The sequence below is a fragment of the Brachyistius frenatus genome, unplaced genomic scaffold (genome assembly GCF_029030835.1).
Source record: "Brachyistius frenatus isolate BFR_SWC_R1_liver_20210118 unplaced genomic scaffold, ASM2903083v1 Contig_31, whole genome shotgun sequence".
NCBI lineage: Eukaryota > Metazoa > Chordata > Actinopteri > Embiotocidae > Brachyistius > Brachyistius frenatus.
The window spans coordinates 2,160,204-2,182,880 of record NW_027210630.1 but is presented as its reverse complement, the minus strand read 5'-3'; the positions used below and the strand labels follow the sequence as shown (position 1 = coordinate 2,182,880).

Sequence of the window (22,677 nt, the reverse complement as noted above, 5' to 3'; positions counted from 1 at the left end):
CGTGTCATTACGTACTCGTACTTCTTCCGGGTTAGCTGCAGGCATGGCGCTTGGATTTGTACACCCGCACAACGTGTGTTACTAAAACGGCCAAATAAGATGAGCTCTCAGAAAGGTAATGTGTCTCGGTCGCGAGGCCAGAAGCATCAAAACAGCACCGCCTTCAAAAACGACAAGTACGGAGCGACTGCACAAGTGAAGGTGTGAACTTTGAAGTGTTTTGTCCCGTGTAGCCGTGCTGAGCTCAACTAAGGAACTTTAAATGAACGTTATATTGTCCTGTATATTGTTAGAGAGTTAACATATGATCTTGTGTTTAGAAGAGGGTATGGCTGATGGGTAAGCAACAATATCGACGTAATACGATTATAATACTATACTAGAAATTGCGTGTGAAAGTAAATTAACAAACCTAGCGATGTGACGGTACTGAGTCCCTGAAGGGTCAGGTTTTTTTGTTGTTGTTGTTGTTGTTGTTGTTGTTGTTGACCGCTTTCACCTTACCTCACAAAAATGTTTCCATTTTCTCTGCTCCGTAAAGAAAGGCTTGTGCTTTTATGTTGTGCTTATGCACTTCCTTGTTTTGTCAAATCCATGTTACTACACTGTTGTCGTAACATTTCCCCCATCGTGTCTCTGCTCACGTGATCCTAATTGTAGAAGGCAAAATCAAAAAGCCACAACGGACTCTGTCAACACTGTAAGGGTGTTCTTGAGTGGAAAGTCAAGTACAACAAATACAAGACTCTAACACAGCCCAAAAAATGGTGAGTATGTATATGCACTGCTACTGTACAAATGCTCATGACTTGACACCTCTCAAATAATCCAAACTGTCACAGAAAATAAGCAAGTAACTGTTACCAAAACATTCAGTGGGTAATCAACACAGCAAAGAGCGTCGACGTGGGCTTTTGTTATCAGTTTCTTCATTTTTTTTTTCAACACTTGCCAGGTATGTGTTCACAACAGCTAGGATGTATTTCTTTTCCCCCATTTAGTAGCCGTCATATTCTAAGACATCACTTCGAGCCCCTCACAATCTGTCAGACAGAGGCAGACTTTCACCAAAAGAAGCCACTGGCTATTTAACCCAAACAGTTTGGATGAATGCGTGTGCCACACACTTGCTCGTTGCAAAGTTACTGGTGAGCTAAATGCAGGACTGACAAACAGCTTGGGACTCACTAGGAGGCCACAGGTCAGCTGGCATGACAGAAAACTCTTGTTGTCCTGCGTACGTCTTGAGTATCACCGCCTTGTATAGAAAAACATCTGCTGTGTCACTTTAATTCAGGGATACAACAGTCAGACTCACTCAGTCTCTGTGTTGCACTGTTGTATAGGTGCAGTGATTCCAGTGTGGGAATTAATGTCATATGTGCATGCATGTTTTCTCTTTACAGCGTCAAGTGTTCCCAAAAAACTGTGAAAGATGCATATCACATCATCTGTAAGCCCTGCTCTCTTCAGCTGGAGGTCTGCTGCAAGTGTGGGAATAAAGAGGACATCGTTATTCCGTGAGTGGAGAAGTCATCTTGTGTTTTACTTACTGCTCAGAAAATCTAAATGTTTGCTTTTTCCTGTCCACAAAAGTGTCAGCGACTCAAACAAGCCTCTCATCTCACATATCTAAACAATGCATACGTACATGACTGTGTACACTTTCTCTTTTTCTAGATGTAGGATAACATCACAACCTTTTTTTTATTGAGATGATTTATGTATTTTTCACCAATATTAAGTCAATACAAAAATGTCTACCGCAAGTCTGCCATCTTATGGACAATAAGATACATTACAACTGCTGCTTGGAAATATAGATTGACAGAAACATATTGGGTTCTACATTTTGGCATCCATTTATTTCATTGGTGTCATCTTATTTATTTCAAAAGTGACATTATGGCTTTCATTAAAAAATCCTAAGGATTTGTTTACTGGGCTGTTTTAAAAGCACAAGTATAAATCTTTGTTTTTCTCACTGTGAAGAGCAAACTCAAATCTGGAGATGGAGAAGGAGGAGGAGGAAGAGGAAGAAGAAGACCAGAGAAAGGAAGGACGTGGACGAGGAAAGAAAGACATGGATGACTTTGACAGTGACAATGATTTTGGTGGCCTTGAAGAAGAGGAAGATGAAGAATTTGACTGTGACTCAGGACCAAAAAACACACAGAGCAAATCTGCTGTGCTTCCAGATGTGTCCTTAGTTAAACTTAAAGATTAGAGACAGTGAGTTTATTTTTTTTTTAATTTACTTACTAAATATTTTTTCTAGGTGAAGTACCGTACGAGATTTGTGATGTAACCACTTTCTAATGTACTGCTGCAAACATACAAATTGATGGTTTAATGCAGTATGTGGAAGACGAGTCAACGTCAACATCAGGCCAGCTGAGTAAACAGAAGCTCCCAAATGATTTCAGATGGTTGGACTTCTTTTCTATTTGAGTTTATATCTACCTAAAGAACCTTAAGTAGTGTACATTTTACAAACAATTCCATAAAAGTCTCTGAAATATTTAACCATGGTCTGGTTTTATATGTATTCTCAGTTGCCAGTTTTTTAGATACACACAGCTAAAACTGAGTATGAGACAACAGTCCAGCAATGAATCATATATTCATGAAAGTCATGTTTGTTTGAGGGGTGCTGATAAAACTTTATAGCCCTTTTCGAAGCTGTTTTTATGGTGATCTTGAACTGTAATATACTGAGAGATGTTTCTAATATTTAGTACATATACATTATTAAACGTAGACAATATATTAGAATCAAATCTCAGTATTTCAACAGTTCCAAGTGTTTTTATTGCACCTGAAGACATTTTAAAACTTTTTTTTATACATGTTTGAATCTTAAATGCACCAGAATATTTTGGTTTGGGCTCGTCACCCACTCAGCCTTTTAATTTTGCTCTCTACTGTAACATTTTTAAATACAATATAGGGTGGCTGTGGCTCAGATGGTAGAATGGGTTTCCCACTAATCATAAGGTTTGCAGTTCAATCCCTGGGTCCTCCTTACCACATGTGGAAGTGTCCTTCGGCAAGGTACTGGACAACAAAATAATGAATTGTTTTCCTCACACTAACTTTAGAAAGCATATTCAAAATCGTAATGTTACAAAAGTGTGCAGTTAACACATTCTGAGAACAGTCTGTCCCAAACAACTTCCTCACTGCTTGAAAATCACATATTTTGTGAGGATCTTAGTGTTAGCCATAACGAATCTGTTGTCTTTCAACTTTTTAAATAATGTGATAAAATCATCAAAACTATCATCTCCTTTTTGTACAAATTTCACAAAAAAGTGCTGCACAGCATTTGTAACAGGGTTTTCTGAATATGTTTGTTCACTACTGCACAGTTAATAGATATTTCTGTGCCGTGGTCAGAAATGTTCGAGCAATACTTTCTGGAGAAAAATTATCCTTGAATAAGCATACAATGAGTTCTAACTTTTTCTCCTGTCCTACTTTCTGTCACCAACTGAAAGTTACAAGGAAGCGGGGCCTTGCACGCACGCTACTGTCATTTATCATGTGGGGTTGTTAAATTTAAAAGAATGTGGCAATATTTCAATATATATATATAAACAAATAAATACACACACACAAGGGGTTTGTATGCGCTCAATATTCAACCCACGCCTTTGTCACAATGCGGAATTACAATTTGAAATATTGCCACATTCTTTTAAATTTAACAACCCCACATGATAAATGACACAAGCGTGCGTGCAAGGCCTCACTTCCTTGTATATATATATATATATATAGAGAGAGAGAGAGAGAGAGAGATAGATAGTGCATCTGAAAAGTATTCACAGCGCTTCACTTTTTCCACATTTTATTATATTACAGCCTTATTCCAAAATGGATGAAATTATTTTTTTCCCCTCAAAATTCTACACACAATACCCCATAATGACAATGTGAAATAAAAAATTTTTGACATTTTTGCAAATCTATTAAAAATCAAAAACAAAAACAAAAATCACACGTACATAAGTATTCACAGCCTTTGCCATGACACTCAAAATTGAGCTCAGGTGCATCCTGTTTCCACTGATCATCCTTGAGATGTTTCTACAACTGGATTGGAGTCCACCTGTGGTAAATTTAGTTGATTGGACATGATTTGGAAAGACACACACCGTCTATATAAGGTCCCACAGTTGACATTGCATGTCAGAGCACAAACCAAGCCATGAACTCCAAAGAATTGTCTGTAGACCTCCAAGACAGGATTGTATGGAGGCACAGATCTGGGGAAGGGTACAGAAACATTTCTGCAGCATTGAAGGTCCCAATGAGCACAGTGGCCTCCATCATCCGTAAATGGAAGAAGTTTGGAACCACCAGGACTCTTCCTAGACTTGGCCGCCCGGCCAAACTGAGCGATCGGGGGAGAAGGGCCTTAGTCAGGGAGGTGACCAAGAACCTGATGGTCACTCTGACAGAGCTCCAACGTTGCTCTGTGAAGAGAGGAGAACCTTCCAGAAGGACAACCATCTCTGCAGCACTCCACCAAGCAGGCCTGTATGGTAGAGTGGCCAGACGGAAGCCACTCCTCAGTAAAAGGCACATGACAGCCCACCTGGAGTTTACCAAAAGGCACCTGAAGGACTGTCAGACCATGAGAAACTAAATTCTCTGGTCTGATGAAACAAAGATTGAACTCTTTGGCCTGAATGCCAAGCGTCATGTTTGGAGGAAACCAGGCACCGCTCATCACCTGGCCAATACTATCTCTACAGTGAAGCATGGTGGTGGTAGCATCATGCTGTGGGGATGTTTTTCAGCGGCAGGAACTGGGAGACTAGTCAGGATGGAGGGAAAGATGAATGCAGCAATGTACAGAGACATCCTTGATGAAAACCTTCTCCAGAGCGCTCTGGACCTCAGACTGGGGCGAAGGTTCATCTTCCAACAGGACAACAACCCGAAGCACACAGCCAAGATAACAAAGGAATGGCTTCGGGACAACTCTGTGAATGTCTTTGAGAGGCCCAGACTTGAACCCGATTGAACATCTCTGGAGAGATCTGAAAATGGCTGTGCACCGACGCTCCCCATCCAACCTGATGGAGCTTGAGAGGTCCTGCAAAGAAGAATGGGAGAAACTGCCCAAGAATAGGTGTGCCAAGCTTATAGCATCATACTCAAAAAGACTTGAGGCTGTAATTTCTGCCAAAGGTGCTTCAACAAAGTATTGAGCAAAGGCTGTGAATACTTATGTACGTGTTATATTTTCGTTCTTTATTTTTAATAGATTTGCAAAAATTTTAAACAAACTATTTTCACTTTGTCATTATGGGATATTGCATGTAGAATTTTGAGGGGGAAAAAATGAATTTAATCCATTTTGGAATAAGGCTGTAACATAACAAAATGTGTAAAAAGTGAAGTGCTATGAATACTTTCCGGATGCACTGTATATAGATAGATAGATAGATAGGATCTCATACTCACATGATTTTGTTCTGCTTATACACATGACTGAAAGTTAAAAAAGGTTAATGAACTATATCTGGGTAATTGTTGCTGACACAAAACTTTCTGCATGGATTAATGGAGTTATAATAAGAGTCTGGTTGCGTTTACTATATACAAAATCTGCTAAGAAATCTTATACAAACATTAACCCAACGCCCAATTGCCAGTTTAAAACTAGAATAAGCAGTTTGACTACTCAGTTACTTCCTTGTTATTAAGAAGTACTGTATGACTTAAACAGCATGATAACCTACAGTTGCAAATTTCCCCTCGGGGATTAATAAAGTAACTACCTAACCTAACCTAGTCTACCAAACTGCACTGAAACAGAGCAACAAGTCATAGATATCATTTTTTTTCTTCTGTGTTGTTGGAAGTCAGACTTGCTGCTGTCACTCTTGAAAGACTAGATGGTACAAAATGTCCTCTTTCAATGTATCTATTTGTAGATTTTGTTTGGCTTTAAGTGCAGTTTGATGAGGCCTAAGCAATTTAGGAAAACCTGCAAAATTAATAACAAATAAGAAAAACGTATGGGTCAACGTTTAAACTACTCTTTTTTTCAGGGTCATGATATTAAAATACAAATTAGGTTAAAACAACAATTAACATGTTCTCTTGTCTAAGCTGGTCAACTGCAACAATCTTCTCAAATTACAGGATGTTAATAACGAAAGGCGCCTCAGTCAACTGCATTTTACTAATTAAACATTAATATTAAGAAACCATTCAGGTCTTGATCTGGCAGACAGGCCACCAGCAATACGTTGTTACAGAGACTATATTGAACCGGAGTGTTTGACTGAGCTGCTGAGCTCTGTTTCATTCAAATATTTTGGTATAAACATGACGCTAACACTGTCCTCATTCTCTCAAATAAAACTGATGTTTATTAACTGATTTTATTTAATCTCGTTTTAAAAAAAAACAATCGGTTTCTATAAATGCATGAATTTGCGCAGAAGAATTGAATAATCAAGTGCGCGTCCTCCAGTTCTCTGCAGTTGGTCTGATGATATGTGGAAAATAGGTCTGCATCATGACAATACACTCAAAGGAGCAGCGTGAACTCGTGAAACACCTTATAAGATAACTCGAGACTTTATCTGACTCACTCCCCGAGTTGATAGTTACACTAACATCTTGACAAGGACCAATCCACGACGCTCACAAACCCTATCTTCTCATTGGCTGAGGATGGTCTTTGCAGTCAGGTGGAGTCGCACGTTCTGGTGGGTGGCGTTCGGAGCTCCCCGAGGATAAAAATCCCCGTGCGCTCTCGCTGCAGCAAGTATCTCACTGCTACATTGGGACCGATCTCGTGAAGATATGGCAAACAGTGACAGGCACAACACCGCAGTTGCGCACGTCTACAAGGGAACATTTGTCCACTCGACCCAGCAAACAGCCCTCCAGATCCTGGAAGATGCGCTCCTGGGAGTGGACACGGAGGGAAAGGTTTGTCAGACTTTAAAATATCTAAATCAGATTTTGTTATACATTCGAAATATTTAAAAAAAAAAAAAAAAAAAAAACTTTATTTATTGTGGCTCGGAAAAGCCGGTCTATGCATTTGCTTGTTATCTGTAATTTAAAATGTATCACGCTGATTGTATCTCCTCTTAAATCTTGCGCAAAAAGGCTAAATGTGCCCCGTTTGGAGTAAAAGACGCCCGCGTTTTCCAAATTTATATAACAGGCTACCTTAATTGTCTCCCCCGGTGAGCTGTTGCTGAGCAACTTTGACAATTCGGCCCCCACTAATCCCTCAGACACACAACCCTTAATGACATTCTCAAGTAGCCTCTTCAAGTAGGTCAATAGGCTCATAACAGGTGAGACTTAAATTCATACAACCAACCTACAAAAAGAAAAACTAAACTAAATCTCCAATGCCCTGTAAAAATAATGGACATCAGCAGACATTATGGAAATATGGCTGGTTATAAATGAGATGGATCTAGTAGATGGTTGTGCAATAAACACCGGAAATGTTGTTCCAGGGCTGTTGATGTAACTCTTTGATTGATTTCTATTCTGCCATCAGATTGCTTTCATTGCGAAAGGCGAGGAGTTGGAAAAACTGACTCAAACCTTTGGGTTCACCCCATCTGAAGTGACTCAACTTGCACAACAGTAAGTACAATATACATTATGAATGAGTGAGTGAATAGGCTATGAAGATTTTTTTTTAACAGTAGTTAAAGGGCTTGATATGGAATAATTTCAAAAGGTCAGAGAGTAACGCTGTTCAGTGATTTTGAGCCACATAAATACATAAAAGACATTAAAGTGTATCATTGAATTGTAAGAAGGTCATAAAAACCTGAACTCCCATGGTTTGCTACTCTGCAGTGAGTTCTTCATGCCAGGAATGATAGACACACACATCCACGCCTCCCAGTACAGCTATGCTGGAACAGCCCTGGACATGCCTTTATTGGAGTGGCTCAATACCTACACCTTTCCTGTGGAATCACTCTTTAATGACTTGGAGTTTGCCCGCAAGGTCTACAATCATATAGTGGTGAGTTTCCTTGCATCATGAAGTTAGTGGCAGTCAATATTTGTGCAGTTACTTTGCACTAGACACAGGTTGTGCTTAGTGAATTTAAAGACACTTTAAAGTACAGTATGATTGTTTATAATGTTGTCAATAGCATTGCAAAACAGGAAAATTCTGCATTGTCACTCTGTTGTGACAACGCCTGAATTAAGAAGGGTGTGATCACTTCTGTAGCTTAACAGCGTATAGGACAGAGAAGGAAAATATTTTAATGTGTTTTTAATCCTGTAATATGATCCTGATGCTTTACAGAAAAGGACCCTGAGAAACGGAACAACCACTGCATGTTACTTTGCTACCATACATACAGACGCTTCTCTGCTGTTGGGCGAGATTGCAAGTAAGATGTCCCACACTGAAACACTCAGACACACACGTTGACCTAAATCATTATTTTTAAGCACTGGCCCTATTCAGTGTTTTCAATCTGTAACATGGAGAGAAGCTGAAGTGTGTCCTTTTGTGACGTTAGTACATGTTTCAAGGTGCTGGTCGTAGTAATTTAAAATCCAGACCGTAGTTTAAAATCATCATCAGAGCAGCAGATATTTGTAGCTGAAAAATGAGCTCCTAATAAGTGCAAAGACTACTGTTAAAAAAAAGTGAATAAAAATTAAGAAAATAATATTTTAAATTTGATTTCATAGCTACGTTAGACATTCAAAGTGATGTACTGCATAAAAAGGCTAACCATAAGATATTCAATTCTGCCTTGTTTGACATATTCAAGCCAAACAATCACAGAGCTTTGTGTTTTCTTTCAAAAAAAATGGTTGCTCCACTCAACCGAGATGTTTTCTAAACTGTATAAAAACAAATAGTTCCTTCACCTTTATGCCTTGTCCTCATCATGGTCTTTTAATAGGTAACACTCAACACACGCTCACATAAATGTGTAATTATACAACCAAACTTCCCCTTGAACAATAACTTTGGTTTTACGTTATCATTTTGTGTGATCAGGATTGTTGAACTCTAGACTTTGTCCTGTTCTGAGAAGGTTTTTTTGTTTTTTTTTGTCTTCAGCTGTTTTACGAAACCATCTGTGGATGTGCGAATATGCACTTTCAACATATGTGTATTTAAAATTGATTTCTTTCTGCATGAGTTGAATTACTTTATTCTGGCACCGTATTTTTGTGTGGAGCAAGTCAATTTCTTCCTTTCACGACAACATTGCATTGTCAAGTGACATCAAATGTACTTGGCAACAAGTCAAAGCACCTGTGTGGGTCTTTAGCACATCCATGTCCAAGGGTAAAAAAAAAAAAAAAAAGTGCTGTGGCTAATGATAATGACAAAAAAAAAAAAACATTGTTTGGGTTCTGTCACATAATCATCTCAGCCTGATTGTTCAAAAATGTGTGTTTACGCAAGCATTTCCATTTGTTACAAGCAATCCATCTTTGCTGTGGATTCAGCGGCAGGAATTTTTTTTTTTTTACCCCTTAATGCTATAACCGTCTTGTTCCTCCTCGTCACTAAACTGCACTACAAACAGTATGTTTGCTATGTCTTTGTCTGTGTGCGCATTGATACAAGATGACTGTAATTAGGGCTCGTGTGAGCTGCGGGTGACACTATAGAGACTGCTTATTAGGTGTGAATATCACAACTGGTGTAAAACTGCTCATTCAGAATGAAGTAAAAATGACTTACCTTTTATTTTACTGAAAGAGAAATCTGTATGGAATACTCAATCACAGCTTCGATGTCAATGGAAACATATCTCAAAATATGACATATAATGTTATGTATTATTCATTTTTCTTGCAGATAAATTTGGACAGCGTGCCTTGGTGGGCAAGGTGTGTATGGACAGGAACAAGTTTGTGGAACATTACAAAGAGAGCATTCAGGAGTCCCAAGATGAAACCTGTCGGTGGGTATTGACTGTTCAAGACAGTATATAGCAGTGTTTGGGAGACTATTTATACACGGTATATACAGTGAAATGATACTGAAAACAAAAGTGTGTCAAACGAAAAACCAGACGTAAGGTTTAATTGTGCCCTTAAAAAACATGTAAGATTAACAATAGTTTCTTCAACGCTGGGGATTTTATTTGAGTGAAAACAGGCAGACTGGAAACGTTTTCAGTGTGGAGAAATTCCCTGGCAGCAACTTTAGTTGCACTGAAATTATTTGTGTCCCACCAACCTACCCAGTGTTTATTGTTTGTTGTCTGTCTATGCTGCTCTTCTCTGTCTCCGCTCTCCCTTCAACCTAACTGGTCCGGGCAAAAGGTTGCCCACCTCTGAGCCTGGTTCTGTCTGAGGTTTTCTTCCTGTTAAAGGGGAGTTTTTCCTCCCCACTGTCACTCATGTGGGAATTTTTGAATTGTTGGCTTCCTCTATGTAATGTTGTAAGGACTTTTGTTGTGATTTTGCGCTATGTAAATAAAATTGAATTTGAGTTAAAGTTTCAGTTGTTGAAAAGATGTTGGGGCATTTTCAAATCTGTAAACGTGACTATTCTAAATTAATTATCAACATTTGTCATGTTTCCTCAAGGTTCATTAAAGAGCTCTTGAACAAAAAGGTAAGATTTTATAATACAATAAACAGAAGAATTCAAATATATAAGAAAAAGCTGTGTTTGGTCTGCATTTATTATTTATTTAGAAGTATTTTTGATTGTGTCTGTCTGCTTTGTTTTTCGGGGTTTTATTGGTGCTGTGGGGCAGTACCCACTAGTGAAGCCAGTGGTGACTCCCCGCTTCGCTCCATCCTGCACAGGAGCGTTGCTTGGACAACTGGGAGCAATTGCTAAGAATAATAACCTGCACATTCAGGTTAGTTCACTGTGGCAGCCAAACTGTGTTGTGTCTACAGGAGACTGTCTCCATAGAGACCATTGCACTTGTGTTTTGTTTTTTAACAATTAAACAAAAATGGAAATGCAAGAACTGCAGAACCATAAATGGCTTTATTCAGAAACTGCATCGGCTCTCTGGCTCTATCTAAATACAACAGCTTTTGTCAAAGATTCTTTCAAAGTAACAATTCAGTGTCTGACATACTGTGTATGTTCTATAATTCCAGAGTCATATTAGTGAAAACGTGGAGGAAGTGAAACTTGTAAAGGAGCTGTTTCCTGAATCGGAGTCTTACACAGACGTCTATCACAAATACAACCTGCTCACTGACAAGGTGAGGACACACTCACATCCCTGCCTGCAAGCAGTCAGACGTTTATGTACAGAAATATGAAAGGCAAATATAAATGATGATAGCAGTTGGTGTCACTCATGATGGAGTTTATTCACAGACAGTGATGGCCCATGGCTGCCACCTCAGTGATAAAGAGTTGGATCTGTTCAGACAGACAGGAGCCTCTTTGTCCCACTGTCCCAATTCCAACTTTTCGTAAGTCTTTGATAGTTTCTCAGAACTTAAAGTGACCAAAAGCCATTAAACAAAGTCCATGAAGATTTGCATAGGCAAGGCAAGTTTATTTATATAGCACATTTCAACAACAAGGCAATTCGAAGTGCTTCACATAAAACCATAAAAACTATAAAAACATCAGGCAAAGGAAAAGCAAATTTAACCCTTGTGTTGTCCTTGGGTCAAAATGACCCGCAGCTGTGTTCAACCAAGTTCTATTTTATTTTCATATTTTTTGGGATCATTGGTGACAAGGAGGATGTGAGGGTTTCTTTAAAGAATGATGACCAATGATCCCAAAAAATACAAAAAATATAGAAATAAAATAGAACTTGGTTGAACACAGCTGCGGGTCATTTTGACCCAAGGACAACACGAGGGTTAAAAACAATTAAGAACATTGATCGAAACATTAAAAACAGTCATTAAAACATTAAACAAGCTAAAAATAGAATAAAAGTTGCAGTGCAGTTTAAGAAATAAAATACAGTAATAAAATGCAGAAATGCAGGAAATTGATCAACATCCTTGAATCTGGTTCAATTGAAGGCAGCAGCAAACAGAAAAGTCTTCAATCTTGATTTGAAGCAGCTGAGAGTCTCAGCAGACCTGCAGCTGTCTGGGAGTTTCTTCCAGATATGTGGAGCAGAAAAACTGAATGCTGCTTCTCCATGTTTAGTTCTGACTCTGGGAACAGAAAGTAGACTCGTCCCAGACGACCTGAGGGGTCGGGATGGTTCATAAGGTCGCAGCAGATCACAAATGTTTTTTGTCCCTAAATCATTCAGTGCTTTATAAACCAACAGCAGGATTTTAAAGTCAATTCTTTGTTGGACAGGAAGCCAGTGTAAAGACCTCAGAACTGGAGTGATGTGATCCACTTTCCTGGTCTTAGTGAGGACTCGAGCTCCAGCCTTCTGATTGACTTTTTACAGAGACCTGTAAACACACCGTTACAATAGTTGAGTCTCCTGAAGATGAATGCATGGACACGTTTTTCCAAATCCTATTGAGACATAAGTCCTCTAATCCTTGATATATTCTTCAGGTGATCGTAGGCTGATTTTATAATTGTCTTGATATGGCTGTTCAGATTGAGGTCTGAATCCATAACTACACCTAGATTTATGGCTTGGTTTGTGGTTTTTAACATCAGTGATTGAAGCTGAGCGCTGACTTTCAATCGTTCTTCCTTGGCCCCAAAAACAATCGCATAGTACAGATATATATTATTAAAATCAATACAGTATCACATGCTATTATAAATGTCTGATTTCAAAGATATGCAACATACAGTATATTTGAATGATCTATGTACTGATATTAGGTTGTATCAGCATAAAAAGTGTTTTGATGTTGGACCAGAAAAAGACCAAAAATACCAATAAATAATGCTAAATTTATTTATTTATTTTTTTGGCAGAAAAACAATAAACTGTATGGTCATTTTTACAGTTGTGTCATTGTATTTGTCTTCTTTCTCTCTCTCTATCCACACAGATTGTGCAGTGGAATATTAAATGTTCGCAATGTCCTGGAGCACAAAGTGAAGTTGGGGCTCGGAACAGGTGGGAGCAGTATGTTTTTAATGTTGCCAGACCACGTTTGACACATTTTTTACGTTGTAATGAACAACTACAAATTATTTTTGAGGATTTGGCTTTGTTTTGGAAACTCCATGCCCCATACATGCAAGGATACAAGCCTGCTGGTGCAGTGAGATTAGCACGAAAACAGGGTTATCTGGTTTTGCAGCATGTTTTAGTCGTTTTAGCGAGAGCAGTCAGCTGAGAGCTTCAGCAAGATTTTATAAGTCTTTTGATTTCATTCCATAGAAATCTCAACATTTGAAATGGTTGTTTTTGATATCCACTATACATGGTTGTGAATGCTTGTACTCATGATTGAATGCATGTTTGTTCTTTATTTAACCCATCCGGTTTGTTTTTGTGGTGCTGTGTCAGATGTGGCTGGGGGCTACTCAGCCTCTATGCTCGATGCTGTGAGGAAAACTCTGGACGCATCCAAAGTCTTGACCATTCAGGACCGAGAGCACGGCACGCTCACCTTTGAAGAGGTGTTCAGACTGGCCACGCTGGGAGGCAGCCAAGGTAAGACACAGAAACCAGCTGTCACTCAAACATCAAGCCTTCTGTATCTCCACCAGCAGTCCTTTTTATTACTGAAGTCTTTTTTGACAACTCTAAGTCAGTCTGTATCAGTGTTGCAGCAGAAATGCCTGATTCAATACGCAAACCGTGAAACATTTTTGATGATGACTGATCGCAATTTTACAGGAGTGGGGAGAATACAACAGTTTCTTTCATGATGTGTTTTGTCCGTAGCCTTGTCCCTGGATGACCGAACCGGGAACTTTAAAGTGGGCAAAGACTTTGACGCCCTGAGGGTAAATGTAGCTGCTCCTGGTGGACCCATCGACTTGATCCAAAATGATGAACCAAAGGTTGGTCATATTTGGAGACAAATTAATAAAAGCGAAAACTCCAATTTAAGTGTAACACTAATTTGTCATGACTTGAATTTCAGATTCTTTTGGAAAAGTTCTTGAATTTGGGTGAGTATCAGTTTCCATGTTGTTTTAGTCCAAACACTCTAATGTGCCACTCGCCATTTACTTTATTTGTGTCTCCTATACCTCTTTGACAGGTGATGATCGTAACATTGTTGAGGTGTTTGTCGCTGGGAGGAAGGTGGTACCATTCACAGAGTAAACTGTTAGGACCCTCCACGTACCTCCAGCTTTCTCATAGCATAAAACACATGAACATCTGAAAAATACAAAATATGCAGCACAAGAGTAAACAGCTGAAAATGCCCGGTGGCTGCTTGAACACGGTTACTGCACAACTTCAGACAAATAGTAGGAAAAAAGTAGGAAATTGATTTTCACCATAAACATTTTACACACCGAGGACATTGGTGGAAGAAATTGTCAGATCTTTTACTCAAGTAAATGTAGCAATACCACTATGACAAAAGAGACTTACAAGTAAACGTTTTGCATTCAAAGTCTTGCTGAAGTAAAAGTATACAAGGAATATGCACTGTCAGCAAAATGTGCTGAAAGTATCTAAAGAAAACTCATATTTATCATATAGAACTGATTGGCCTCGTTGACATTTACATGTGAGCACCATTATATTGTCGTCATGGTAGAGCTGAGTTTAACATACTGTACTGTTGAGGAGTCTAATCCTTGTGTAACAACTGTTTGTATATTTCGTATTTATATTTCAAAGCTGTGAAAGAAAAGTAGTGGAGTAGAAAGAATGAAATTCTTACCTCTCAAATGGAGTCAAGTGGAAGGATAAAGTAGCAGAAAATCAAAATACTTAAATAAAGTACAAGTATCTCTAAATAGTACTTTAGTACAGTACTTGAGTAAATGTTCTTAGTGACATTCCACCACTGCCAGAGGACAGACAGGAGGGTGGAGTTCAATGATTGAGGTCAGCTGACTTTTATTTCAGTCTTTACCTTACAGTAAATCTTTAAGTGATTGCTGGGCTTTAAAACAGGGAATAAGTAACTTATTAGGTACTGTGAACTTTGCCCTTTTTTCAGTTAGTTGTTGCCAATAGTTAATCAGTTGCTTACACCAGCATTTACTCTAGTTTTTGTTCATGTACACAGAATTTGTTTCTATTTACGTAAACTTTTTTTTTTTTAACAAATAAAGAAACATGCTGATGTTGGTAGCTATTCTAGTGTGTTAAATGCTACATGTTTTTCATTCTGTGTCGATAAATGTGACTATTGTCCATTAAGTTAATTTACATATTAACGTAGCACTTGGTTGTGGTGACGTAAAGCTGCTCAGTGTAGCTGCAGTGCCTGACACCATTATATCTGCAGTGGCTTGAAGATCCCATTTTCATTCTTGTGTAGCTAGAACAGGCTTCGTGATCCAAAGACCGGAACTGACTTGAGTTCTATTCATGACACATTCAGTTTTTCACTGCACTCCATCCTAATGCAGCCATTCAACCGTTTGAAATGACCAAGGCACATGATTTGCATGATATGGCATAGTATAGAGCAGTCTGGACTGCAGGTTTTCTTTGTCTGATTTACCGCAACATTCACATCCCGGTTTGACGTCAGTGCCTTATTCTGAGAAGCAGTTTGTTATATTGATGTAAACATCACTTACAATTTCAATGATTTTATTTGTGAAATGTTTGATTTCAGGGACAGTCATATTTATGCTACTATTTAAATGAATCTTTCCTTGTCAGGGAATGAAGGAAAATTATACTGACTCATTGCTGAATATACATTTTGCCTTGATACATGCCTTAATGTTTAGAACAAATTTACTTTTTTATTGAAAATATTTAAATGTTAATAATTTGCTCGATGTAGCCTTTTATTTATGACATCATGGGAGATTGAAATAAAGAATACCACCATTTCTTTTTGCATTTTCTTAATGTCATTTCACTCGCATCTGCAGTTATTTATCAGCTTCTGATTAAAGACAGTAAGGATGTAGGTTGACCCTGCCAACTCACTATCAGATAGATTTACAGCCCCTGTAGTTTCGACAGTCTTCACCATCTGGGACAGACAACTCAGATGACAGAATAGAGACATGAAGAAAACCATTGTCATCTCCTACTGACAGCAAGGCCTCTGCTTCACTTTAAATAGACCATGACAGCCTGTGCATCCTGAGGAGAAGAGGTGACACTAACACAGCCACTGTTTTTATAAAAATATATATTAAAAAAAAAAAATTCTTAACTTAATCCTAGTGACGCCCAGCCATGGAGATGACTTTGGTGTTACCACTTTATTGGGAATTGAGTACAATCAGGCAATCCAAATAATTCAATTGAATAGTCTTATAGTCAAACATTATCTTTAACAAATCTCACTGGTTAGAAGTATTGTGACAACATAGTGTCATTAAAATAGTTTACTAGCCAATTTATGACAAAAATCTTCTCAAAATATTACTTGAAGTAATATTTGTTTGTTTTCTGGTTTGCAAATTGAATGAGAATGATTCAATGATGGATTTTATTTTTTTGTCATTTCTAATTTTGAAATCTATTTTTTATCATGCAGATATAGTGTACCATGTCACACAGGGGATATGTGACGTTTTGGTGTTTTTGCAGGGCCATTAAATGGGACTTGTAATGGATTTAAGTCATTTACTTCTCAGACTCTGGTTTTTACTGTATTCATTTCAGTGCTGTATTTGTAGGTATTATGAGATGAAACAAGAAAAGAACATCTGTGTTCAAATATATGTGAACTCATTAATAACACCCATCTCTTATTTGGAAAATGGGAAAGTAGACCTTTAACACACAACAATTCAGTATGTAATTGTGTATTATTCACCCTGGTAACCAAGTATGTTATTTTTTGTTTTTGTATTTGAAATATAACATGAAACAAAAACTCAGCATGGCTCCAAACCAGCAAATGTAGAAGTGAGGTGAGACAATATTTATTTCTCATTTAAGCACATTTTAAGAACCTCTGTTTTTTTTCCGTTTTGAATGTTATCTTTCATTTTGAATTCCTAATTCTGTGTCTGTAAGAAAAAACTATTTAGCCAGTAAAGTGCCTGCAGATCATAAAAATAACCTGTTGATTGTATATGAACGTTTTTGAAACTGCTTATCGGTCTTGAACATAGCTTGAATTTAGTATAAGGATATATTTTCCCTAACCTTAGTCTTTCAGCTAGTCATTACACTGTGAACCGCTGTTGCAGTAATGAAACAGTCAATATTTATAGGCTGGTAGGTTTTAGGATTGAGACCAATGATGAGGTTAAAGGCTGCCCTTTAGGGTGCGATTTATTCGCAATAGGTCGCGCAGCTTGCGAGGAAGTATTCCTGAAAGACAAAACTCAGGGGGAACAACCCGCTTCTAAAGTCAGGAAGTGCTGCTGAAGATAAACTAGAACCAGACCTGTGCTCACAGAATGAGTGACCTACACGTTAACTTTTACTTTACACAACTCCTTCTTCTTCTTTTTTTTAACATACCACACAACTTCCAACACTATTAGATCTGGCAGGTAGGTGTTAACGCGAGAGAAATCCTCTTTCTGTCGGCTATAATAAACAAAACCTTAAGTTGAGTTCATTAGATATTGGAACAACAGTATCGGTGTTGCAGCAGTTTATTCGTGAGGGTCACCAAATATTTTATCTCACTCTAACACAAAAGTAATTTAGTAGAAATCCAAAAATACATATTAATTGTGTATATTTGAACACTGCTTTTATGAGAGAGGCAGATTGGGGTTACGTGAACTCCTTTATTCTCCCTTCTCCTTGACAAGTGTGAAAGACGTCTACAGTATAGTTGTTGTTTTTTAAGACCGCATACAGAATACAAAATATATATAATCGTGTTTAAACAACGAAATGTTTACTTTTGACCCCATGTTACGTTTTGACTACCGGTGACAATGTCAACCAAGTAGTTAGGGTAACTTTTTTTTTTTTGTAACTTTATTTTCAGAAACCCTGAGAGATAACATTAATGATTAATTTGCAAGATAGGTGTAAACTGTAGAGGAAAATCTGAATCATATTTCTTTCTATCAAAAATATAATTTTTGTCTTTCTGTCCTGTTGATAATCTCTTCATTGCCACACAGGTTCAGCATCCACTTCACCCCCTGAATCCTGCTGAAGTCCAGCCATGCCTCTGTTTCGGGCCCGGGGTAGACGTGGTAGGGTGAGGGCCCAGCCCAGACAGAGGCGGGTGAGGAATACGGAGTGGATGGGGAGCCGTTGGAAGACAGATCAGGGTAGCTCTGTCCTTTCGCTGACACGGCTGTGCCTGCTGAGCCTCGCTAACAACATGAAGGAAGTGTGGGTGAAAGACTATGCTGACAACTACATGGATTGTTATACATTCAGACACATCATGGGGCCTTTCAACTTACTGCGTGAGTTTGTGAGGGCTCAGTTAACAGAAAATTTACAGAATCATTTCTTAAAAAGTCCCCCGGCTGCTCCCTCTTTGCTTCCTTCGATTGTGGCAGCAGCATAAAGGTGTTATCATCAATAGTTTGCTCCACCTGTCTTACTGGTAAATCGAAGGAGAGTGAGACAGAGGTAGAATATGGGATGTTAGATGTTTTTCTTAAACTCCTTCTGTGTTTTATAGAATGACTAATCACTTCTAATCCTGTTACAATATTTGGCCATATGTTTCTACGTCTAATCTTTTACTCTACCTGTAGCGGGCGATCTCGTCGAGGAGCTGACGTGGCTGCTGTGCACCAGGAAGCAGATGTGCAGGGCGGCCCTCCACCTTCTGCTGGTTCCTCAGCTCCGAGGTCTGTCTCTGGAAAGGTGTCCTGGTTTGGTCACCTCGTCCCTCTGTGGCCACATCGCTGCACGTTGCCAGGTTAGATAGAAACCAGCACTTCAATGCCTGTCTTCTACTGTTCTATTTAAATATCAGATTTCTCTTTTATATATTTGTCCATTAATAAATGAGGTTGCAGTTAATAGTTGAGAGTCAGCTGCAACAGATGCTGAATCACTGTGTCTTATACAAAGAGAAATTCTCGGGACATTTTCCAGACTTTCAGCAGTATCCTGTTTTGCAAAATCCACATCTTAGATCCATCTGAGCTTCGAAGTCAAACCCTTCTTCTCCTTTTTACCCAAATCCTCCACTTTTGGTATAGCTAATTACTTTATAAAGAGGCAGATTCTTATTTGGATTTATGTCATCAGCGTATTTCCTTAAAACTGGATATTTTCCTTCCTATCTTAAAGTCTATGTATGGCTACATTTTCAGGACTATTTTTTTCTAAAATCAACATTCTTGTTACAGTAGGCTCTATAGACTACAAAATCACAGATCCCAAAACAAAAAGTAAGATAGGTTGCTGCTACATTATTTAAAGATGTGATGAAAATTGTGAAAACTGTTCTGTTCACCTTGATATTTTGTGTGCAGCATGTCTGTGATTTTCCTCCTTTGTGTCTCAGGGTCTGTGGAGTCTGGATCTGTCTGGAGCGCAGCAGCTACCTTCAAAGGTCCTCTCTGAAACCCTCCATAGTTTACCCGCTCTGCGCTCCCTCTCCCTGGCCGGCATGCCTTGTGACAGATGTGTAATTGGTGCAGTTGCGCACTGCTGCCGTTTGTTGCGACATTTAGATGTATCCCGCTGCCTTTTACTTTCCCCAGCTGCACTGCTTCCTCTTGGAGGTGGAGCTTTCTGCTCATCCTCTGGCAGTACCTGTAGCTCATCTTTTCACTGTACCTCTGCATCTCAATCTTCTGCTTCCTCCTCTGTCTCTTCTCCAGCCCAGTCTCCTCTTCCCCTCAGCAGCCTACTGGCTCTGGATATTGGGTTTGGAGAACAGGAGGGAGATATTGTGGCGGCAGCAGCCTACCTCCTCCTGTCCCTGCCCTACCTGGAAAGATTAGCCATAGAGGGCCTCCCACAGGCCTGTTGTCTCATCGACCACAAAGAGTTCAGCCAGGCAGATGAATTCACCATCAGGGAAGGAGCTCCCAGGCTGGAGGAGGTGTGGAGGGAGAGGAGGCACAAGCAGGGCAGTGATAAAGGACATGAAGATGAAGAGAAGGAGGGGATATTCCAGGAGGGGTATGGTAGTGAGTCTGAGGAAGATGCAAGTAGAGACGAAGGGCCGTCTTGCTCTCAGACCCAAGCAGAGGAAGAACAAAACGTTTTGCCACAGTCTGACCTGATCCTGCAGCTGAGGGATGTCAAGCGCGTAACTTGTGATTCTCTGCATAGTTTAGGCCATTTATGCCCAGGCATCCTCTCCATATCTCTGAACGTTGATAATTCTGAAGATACCAGAGAAAGAAGCCAGGGATCTCTGTTAGCTGAAGGCCTTCAGACCTGGTCAGGACAGTTGATGAGCCTCTCAGTACACTTTCCTGGCCCTCTAGTGGATCTACTTCCTGCCTTGCAAGTTGCAGGCTCCTCCCTGGTGTCACTCAGCTTGGAGGGTATCAAAACCAGCCCCCTCACCCCCCTAATGGAGGTGTTCAGAGCCTGTCCTGGACTCAGAGAGCTACTCATCTCTGCTGAGCCTCCTACCATGCCACAGGAAGAGGAAGTTGCAGTTCAGCAGGATGATCAAGCTCTTCCACGGCTACCTCACCTCTGCTCTCTGACTCTCAAGTAAGGCTAATGTTAAGTTACACTATGCAACAGGTACTACTGATCTTTGTTTGGGTTTCCACATCACCGACCTTCTGTGGATTTACTGCTTGTTCCTGTTACATACTGCACATGTAACCTTGTGTTTGACAAAGCTATAATGTGCTTTACAACAGAACTAATTACATTTTTTACAGACCTGATGCAAATAAAATAAAAATAGAAGCAATCTGGAATTAAGCATCTACCCTTCTGAGGTTTCTTAAATATAAACAAGCCTGACAGACACGGTGTGCACATAACCCTGAACCTTGACCTTGCTGCAGAGGTTGGGACAAAGTGTTTTTAGTACTAGAAATATGGGAATCTGACAAATATAAATACAAAATCTGTTCATAAGAGTGAGCAGAATCGGATGTAAGTGAGGAAGACGAGCCGACAGGTTTTCTTCTTCAATCAGACTCATAATTTCTGCAACATAACACATAAAGCAGCAACTGACCATGTCACATTTGATTGTGGATCTTGTATTCACGATCAAAGTCAAAATAATTGTAATAATAGTGAGTGTACTATTTGACTTTTCTTTTTTTAAAGCCCCCCCGACTCATGGCTTTAACAAAAGAACAACCAGATGTTGTTACCATAGCGACTCAGGTCTATAAAAGACTGCACGGTTCCACCAATTTGAAACTTGACATTACACAAACATAGCCTATTTTTACACTTTACCACAACAACCAATGTAAACATGCTTTAGTTGTATCTCTTAGGCTGCATCTATATCTTAGGTAACAGAATGACAGTATTTCAATCAATCTATTTGTGGTTAGCTTCAGATATTTCGTTTGCGTGACACACTGCTTCCAGCTGTAAACTCACTTGGAATGTTTGAAAGCTTTTAACAGATCAGTGGCATGATATTTTGATTGAAACTACCGTGGCTACCAGTCAAAGTAATCCTCTTTATTCTCTCTGTGTCTCCTAAATATGTAAAGTTTCTCCTATGAACACATGCAAATGAAGCCTGTCATGTCCTGGATATCCCTGAAGAGGATGATCAAGTGCCTCCTGATTGGTTCACCTTTACTGGAGAAGCTGTCACTGGTCTCCCTGCCGTGCCCTCTGAACTGCGTTCTACACGATGTGCTGCACATGTACAAGGTGTACTTGGACTCGCCTCGTTTTGCAGATTCCACAGGCTTACCTGCCGTGCCACTCGGGCGGGTACAGCATGTTGACCTGCTGCGAACAGATGTGGACATGACAACTGTGAAAAGTCTGATGCAGCACTGCAAGAGACTCACGTTTGTTGATGTGAGTTACTGCTGGCAAATCAGCCAGCTTGAGTGGTTGCACTGCAAGACGTTCAGTAAAGTCCAAGTTGTCTGGGTCTAATGAAGCGATGGGCAGCATCTTATACAGGACCCCCTGTTAGAAGTTGATGGGCAGTGCTTTAAATTAGTCAAATAAAAAAACAATGCATTTTTTACAGTGTCAGTTGCATTAGTATCACTCCATGATATTTTGTTTACTTTTGTAACGCAAACATACATTGATCTGTGTGATTGGTTTTGCACAGAATGTAGTATGTCTTTAATACTTGTTTTATATCAAAACATCAGACTTTTTACAATAGCGCCTGTGATACCCTGCAATCCCTATCATCTGTACTGTTTTAAATCTTTTGACTATCATATTTTTCTAAGGTAAATACAAAAGCAACATGTAAATTATTTGTAAGAAACCCAATGTTATGAATTATGTCATTATTACAACTTCCACATCACAGCAAATTCACATAAGAAATTGTAAGTGAATACATCTGTAACTCATTGTTGCTTTTTTGTTTGTGATTTCAAAATGGATGAATTTGAAATGGATGGATCAGAAAGTACCCAATTGATATCTTATTAAGTGATGTATGTGTAATTTACCACAAAAAAGTTGATTTTCTACCTGTCAGTGTTCTTCTGTTCAAGTGGAACCAGTAGGAAGGAGGATCAAAGAAGATGAAATCATATCAAAATTGAGGCTGATGCATACCAAACTGAATGAAACAGCAATC

General features: G+C 39.1%; 3 protein-coding genes across 4 annotated transcripts; all 3 read left to right on the top strand.

Annotated features, from left to right (window-relative positions):
- Positions 1–33: 33 nt before the first annotated feature.
- Positions 34–2,420, top strand: cunh9orf85 (chromosome unknown C9orf85 homolog). Its single transcript, XM_069699815.1, has 4 exons — positions 34–201; positions 661–767; positions 1,407–1,520; positions 1,993–2,420. Exons 1-4 carry the CDS (start codon positions 100–102, stop codon positions 2,225–2,227), a joined length of 558 nt encoding a protein of 185 aa, XP_069555916.1. The 5' UTR covers positions 34–99; the 3' UTR covers positions 2,228–2,420.
- A 4,354-nt stretch (positions 2,421–6,774) lies between these two features.
- On the top strand, positions 6,775–15,882 carry gda (guanine deaminase). Its single transcript, XM_069699814.1, has 14 exons — positions 6,775–6,960; positions 7,550–7,638; positions 7,858–8,029; positions 8,321–8,408; positions 9,845–9,950; positions 10,582–10,609; positions 10,755–10,862; positions 11,113–11,220; positions 11,339–11,436; positions 12,958–13,025; positions 13,422–13,568; positions 13,803–13,921; positions 14,005–14,032; positions 14,125–15,882. The coding sequence occupies exons 1-14, from the start codon at positions 6,832–6,834 to the stop codon at positions 14,187–14,189; spliced, it is 1,353 nt and encodes a 450-aa protein (XP_069555915.1). The 5' UTR covers positions 6,775–6,831; the 3' UTR covers positions 14,190–15,882.
- A 1,518-nt stretch (positions 15,883–17,400) lies between these two features.
- LOC138621641 (uncharacterized) lies at positions 17,401–22,506 on the top strand. Of its 2 annotated transcripts, XM_069699836.1 has the most exons (5): positions 17,401–17,521; positions 18,110–18,403; positions 18,701–18,867; positions 19,462–20,630; positions 21,608–22,506. In XM_069699836.1, the coding sequence occupies exons 2-5, from the start codon at positions 18,154–18,156 to the stop codon at positions 22,005–22,007; spliced, it is 1,986 nt and encodes a 661-aa protein (XP_069555937.1). In that variant the 5' UTR covers positions 17,401–17,521; positions 18,110–18,153; the 3' UTR covers positions 22,008–22,506. The 2 variants fall into 2 exon arrangements, with proteins under 2 accessions (XP_069555937.1, XP_069555938.1); XM_069699837.1 differs by lacking the exon at positions 17,401–17,521 and having other exon boundaries at positions 18,138–18,216.
- The last annotated feature ends 171 nt before the right edge of the window (positions 22,507–22,677 follow it).